The 6,000-nt window shown below is 38.9% G+C and overlaps 1 protein-coding gene across 4 annotated transcripts in view; it reads left to right on the forward strand.

The window, feature by feature from the left end:
- NAV3 (neuron navigator 3) overlaps positions 1-5,608 on the forward strand; it is a 375,406-nt gene extending 369,798 nt beyond the window's left edge. For all 4 annotated transcript variants that reach the window (XM_081483945.1, XM_081483946.1, XM_081483947.1 and 1 more), the window contains one exon: positions 2,970-5,608. In XM_081483945.1, coding sequence (XP_081340071.1) covers positions 2,970-3,089 — 120 coding nt within the window. In that variant the 3' untranslated portion in view covers positions 3,090-5,608. The remainder of the gene's footprint in view (positions 1-2,969) is intronic.
- Positions 5,609-6,000: the final 392 nt, after the last annotated feature.

The following is a 6,000-nucleotide window of genomic DNA, read 5'->3' on the forward strand; positions in this document are numbered from 1 at the left end:
GGTTAAAAAAAATCTCCGATTCCTAACCTTCTGCTTCACTCAACATCTTAAAGAACAAGGGGTTAAAATGTTTGACATATTAAATGACAAAAACCTTCTCATATAAATATCTGTGAATCAGGCACATTCTGATTGGGAAGTATCTCTCTGTGTTTATTTCTCTATATTTTTATAATGACTGATGTAATTTAACAACATATTTGCAGTCCAATATAAATCAGAAGTACTCAGAGAAAACCTCAGTGTCAGTAATATATTTTTGACTCTGAACAAGGATGTAAGTTTTTGGCACATCTCACAGTATTTAAAAATATAATGTGTATTCATCATTAACAGACTCATTCATTCAGTAAATATTAGTAAATAATAAGTATGTACTCAGGGCTAAATCCTGGTGATCATAAAATCAATATCATTTCTGACATTAAGAAGCTCATAGTCCAGCCATGAAGAAAGATATCTATATATATAAATTACAGTGCAATAATGATAGAAGTATATTCTAGGTAAAGTTGTGAGTCTGTTGAGGAAGTGGTTAGGATAAAGCTCCTCAGAGGAGGAGAGGCTTGAACTAGGTCTGGAAGGATGAATAAAAGTTCATAATGAGGTTGGATGGAGAAGATCCAAAATTTAAAAAACAGCAAGTGAAACATGATGAAACAGTACAATAAAAATAATGAGTTTAGGGAGCTGTATATAAATGTGTGGAATTAGAATAAAAGGGACAGAAAGAATTAAAGCTACAGAAGTCTACAATTGATAAGTCATGTGAAGCCTTGTTTATCTTATAGGAAGTTAAATTTTTACCACACAGACAATGGGCAGCCACCAAAGATTTCTGAGCAAGGAACTTATTAGATTTGCAGTTTATAAAAATCACCTTGGTAATAGAGGGCAGGCTAAAGGAAACAGGAGAGAGGCTGGAAGACGAGCAGGTGTGTAAATACCCGGGACGATAAGGACCTGACCAGGGTGTTACAAATGATAGGCACTGTGTTTATGACTACGGGTCTGGGAAAGAAGCAGGGGAAAAGAGCACAAGGAAATACTTGTGTAGAGAATAATGATCCACCCTGATTATACCCAGTCAGACTACTGACTGATGGGAACCTTACCTACCTCCTTTGACTTGAATGTACAAAGCAACCCTCTGAGAAGGCACAGTAAATCCTTTGTATGTATTTACCATGAATCTGAGACTTTGAACTTATTTTAATGGAACATATTTACTATATGGCACCATTTTCAAAACCTAAGACTTTAATAATACTATTATTACACTGTAAAACTTTTATAACAGTCAGCTTTGAAGTGATTTCAAATATTTGTAACTGAGATTTCATTTCTATTCTTGAAAGGTACTCAAAACTTAGTTGTTTTTTGTTTTTTTTTTACAAACTATCTTCACCCAGGTGCTTGAACATACAGCCAGCTACTTATAAGGGAGGGACTAACAAAAGAAAGGAAAAAGGGAATACGAATGTGCATGAAGGTGAGAGTGTGTGTGTGTGTGTGTGTGTGTGTGTGTGTTCAAAAGAGAGACAGAGAAGGAGGGGAGAGAGAGAAACACTATGTTGATGGAGACATTTAGCATTTTGACTCACTGGGTTTAAGAGGTTATCACCAACTACTTTCATATGTTTATGTAGCTAGTTTAATAAATTCAGGGAATTAGAAAATTATGTTGAAAAATATTGTCCTAAAGAATATTAAAATGACTTTAAAATATGCTATGACTATAGCTTCTTTGTCAGAAAGGCATTCTTGCTGGAATTGGTAATTTCCAGTGTGTCATTTTATTTCACAAACATTTTTTTTTTAATTGAACACACATTTTACACCGAATATATCAGCAAGCAGAGCTTTTCATATGACTAAGGAATCCTTTTGGATTTATCCTTTCTATTGGATCAGTTTCCCTAAACTTTAAGTTGGGGGAAAAAAAGAACATCTTTGATTACATAATAAATAGTAAAGTCAGCATGCGTTAAACAATATAAAGATTATTACCATTTACAGAAACTCTTGATAAGAAAACAAGTCCATACCCTCCCAAAGATGTGCCAATTTTTCTGTGCTTTCTACAACTGTCAAATCATTTATTCACGATTTGCTTTTAAACAATATTTCTTTATCCATCTCTACCAGTGAATCTGCAGATCTCTCAAAATCCAAGCAAAGTGGACGCCTTTTATTTTCTAATACCTGGAAACACTAGCTGCCTTTCTCCCCAGCTGCTTTCCTGCCCATGTCCCTTTTATGAGAATAAACGTTGCCATTGTCCTAGAAGGCTGGGAAACTTGAGACAGCTGCTTTTGTTCCAGAAGGTGGTTTTTCTTTTCAGTGAGATATCCATCATATTTTAGCCAGACGCTCAACAGCCACAGAAGCTTGACGGTGATTCTTGCCTTTGCCCTCTTCAAATGCTCATGGCCGGCTTCATTCGGTCACCTCCTCTCGAGGTCAATGCTTAAGCAGCAGATGGGGGGCTTGTATGAAGCAGCTGGTTCCATTCTACTCCAGCCCCGCCTCCTCTCCAGGGACCCTGAGCGGAAACCTGTGTGCCCGTCTGCCTGTAGGAACATTCCGGACTTTCGGCTGCCATTCAGTGCTTTCTGCTTCTCGCAGCCAAAAAGCTGGGCACCTTGGCCGTCCTCTCAGCCACGAGCCCAGATGTCCGGCTCTGATACAGTTCCCTCTCCGCTCTCCCTGCTGGAGCTGTATTCATTTACAATCGCAAAGAAAAGACTTATCCAGAGGCCCTATTTTGTCCTTATGAGTTGCCGTTGCAGTCGTGTGGGGGAGAAACAGCCTAGGAGCCGGGGCAACCAGTCAAAGTCTAAAACTGTTTTCCGTTTCCCTTGGAGGGGATGAGCTGGGTCGTCCGTGTGGCTCAGGGCTTGTGTTTCCTGGGCCTGGCTTTCTCCATGCATCATCGCCTCCATCGATGTCTCTTTTTCTTTCTTTAGATGAATATGCTAATGAAACTCCAAGAAGCAGCCAATTACTCGGGCACACAAAGCTGCGACAGCGATAGCACCAGCCATCATGAAGACATTTTGGATTCGTCTCTTGAATCTACCCTCTAGAGGGAGAAAAAAAGTTAGGGGAAAAGACTATGCTTTAAAAAAAAAAAAAAAAGTTTGAAAAGTAAGGTATTTTCATTAAACCACTGCCAGTATGAAAGCATCCTGTCAGGGCCCTGACCCAGAGTTGTGGTCTCTAAAGAGACAGCAGAACTAAGTCTGAATCACCAAGATGCTCAGTTGACACGGAAGCGTAACTTGCTTTTCTTTCTAGGCATTTTTTTTTTATCTCTGTGGAGTGATGTAAGGCTCCAATACTCAACTGGAAAGGACCCTAATGACAGGGCAACTGAAGATTGCACATGGGATAGCCAAACTGGACTTTCTGTTTTTTCTCTTTAAAAGTTTACAATGCAGACCTTTTCTTTTCTTTTTTCTTTTTTTTTTTTTTTTGTTATTGTAGTTCCTTCTCTTGGTTTCCTCTGAGGGGTTGTTCTCCCCAAGCAGGGTCCATTCTTCTGATCCGTCCAACCTCTTTTGTGCCACATGGTGCTGGTCGCGGAGCCCCAGTAGTGTTTGTGCTGTGCACTCACCCCATTCCAAAATGAAGAGGCCAGGCCTCTACAAGCACAAATGGAATTGTGCGACCCCCAGGGAAGCACTGCTGTGGCCAGCTGGAGAAGTGCCAGTATCGTTCTCAACTGCCATGATCACAGGATGTGCTTCACCCACACTTCAGTGTCTGAGTCACAGGTTTGATAAGGTTGTTTTTCCCACTGTGGTCTTTTTAAACCACCTGCCCATTCCCTTAAAAAAAAAAAAAAGTTTTATACCAATTATTAGTCAACACTGACAACAGGCTTTTTTAGGGCTTTGTTTGTTTGAGCCTTGTCAGTGAAAAGAAGGAACATTTCCTATGGTGCTGTCTCACTGCCTTAAACCGATTTCTACAACAGTTTAACAGTTGGTTTAAATCCTGAACCATTGGTAATTTCCATTGTCTTCATTTATAACACCAGTTAACACAGTAGCCTCATCTCTATTTTTGTGTTTGTTTTTGAAGAAATGGATAGGAGAAAGATCAGTATTTTTACCTTGTGCATAGATTGCTTTGCCTATCCTCCAAAAGACTCAAGTGACCCAGAAACCCTCTTTGACTGCCATTCAAAAGCTAAGCCATGTGGCTATATCCCATCCAGTTCTAGGGGAAAGAGTTTCAGAAGGCGGGAGATGGCAAATCCTTATCCAGCAGAGCTGGAAGCACTAGATGCAGCATGGGCACAACTATTGTGGCTTTTCTCTCCTATTCTTTGTTTTTTTAATTATTATGAGTTTTGAGCATGTTGTTTTGATGGGTATTATTGTACATGAGAAATTCAGCATTCAAGAACACTGAAGCAGTGAAGTCACTGTGGATGAGAAAGCATTTATACTGTAAAAGAAGGTTAGATTTGCACAGTCTACTGGGTAGGTATTGTAAATAATCATTTAAAAAACTTGCACAAGTCAAAACAGACACACACACACAAATTGTATTTTATTCTGTGGGTGTTAAGAGATGTTTCACTTGCTGAGATTTCCTGTACGTTGCAAACAAATACAGAATGCAAACCCTCAATGCTGTTGTTACCTGGTGTGTTTGTCCTGTATTTACAGTTGTGATGACCATGCAGGAGCTATCAGTGCTAGAGTGAGCATGCTTCAAAACTGTCCATGAAGCCAATACATTTTTGGAAAAGTAAAAATGTCTGGGAGTGCATCTGTCACGGCAGGCTTTCAAGAGAGTACACGAGAGCTGACGAGAGTGACTGGAGAAGTTCCCACCACGCACAGAGGACAGGCTGGAAATTTATCAACCCAAGGGCTAGGCCACAGTGTAGACTTGTTCCATGCGTGTGAAAATGTGCTACTTCAGGACGTTCAATTGGTGCTACTCTCTGTGACCACCCACGGGTCAGTTGCTCTAGAACAATAACAACACGAGACGTCGCTGCAGTTGCCAGAGTGTCGCTGGTCTATAGGTCCTCCACGGTGCTACTGCCCTAAGGAAAACCGGAACTGAATTTGTGCACATAGAAAGGTCACCTTGACGTTGAAGCCTCAAACGGGGATCACATCTGTGGTGAAACGTCGATATTCGTAGCTGGATGAGTGACTAGTGGCCCTTGTACAATATGTGACCTAAGAAAATTGCTAATCTTTCCCTGCCATTTGAGAAACACAGTCCAAACATGATCATAAACAGAAATTCCTGCAATACATCCCAGTAGGTCCGCCTAGTTTACAACTTAAACTGGTTTGTGAAACATTAGTCTGTATACATTTTATATTTTGTACATTTTTGATGTAACATACCATGTAAATAGGAACAGTGAAATAAATCATCTGAAAAGTTTTGTAGTCTTTGTAAAGCCCCGACAGCAACTACTTGGTGTCAGTGGACTTAACTGGGTGATGTATTTTCTATTGGTTGATTGTCCCTCTAGCTTGTAAACCAGCTTGCATATATTTTTTTGCAAATGTGCACCCTGTATCTGTCTAAATTATTACTTTGCCATTAAAGTGGAATTATTTATTGACAACAGGTGTGGTGTCTATATGTGGAGAAAATTGAATAATTATGCACCAAAAGTATCAAACTTTAAAATGTTGCTTGCACTATTAATAAGCCATGAGTAGGATGTGTGTGATTTTTTATTTTATATTCCTCATAGAAAGGACCTCATAGCTTTTAAATGAGTAAATAAATTGAAGGCGCTAGGTATATCTTTTTAAATGAAAGTTATTTGTTCAGTGAATATTTTTAGAAAACTCATTATTAGTCTACCTAAATGATTATAAAATAAGCATTAATATAAAATAAAATGTTAATGTTCACTTAATTATATCAACTTATTAAATGTTTCTTTGTTTTTATTCCATTAACTTTTTTTTGACCTTTTAGCTCTAAAGATGCTTTTAACGTAGAAGAATT

The sequence above is a fragment of the Giraffa tippelskirchi genome, chromosome 4 (assembly GCF_054371585.1).
Source record: "Giraffa tippelskirchi isolate mGirTip1 chromosome 4, T2T-mGirTip1v1.2.pri, whole genome shotgun sequence".
In the NCBI taxonomy this organism is placed as follows: Eukaryota; Metazoa; Chordata; class Mammalia; order Artiodactyla; family Giraffidae; genus Giraffa; species Giraffa tippelskirchi.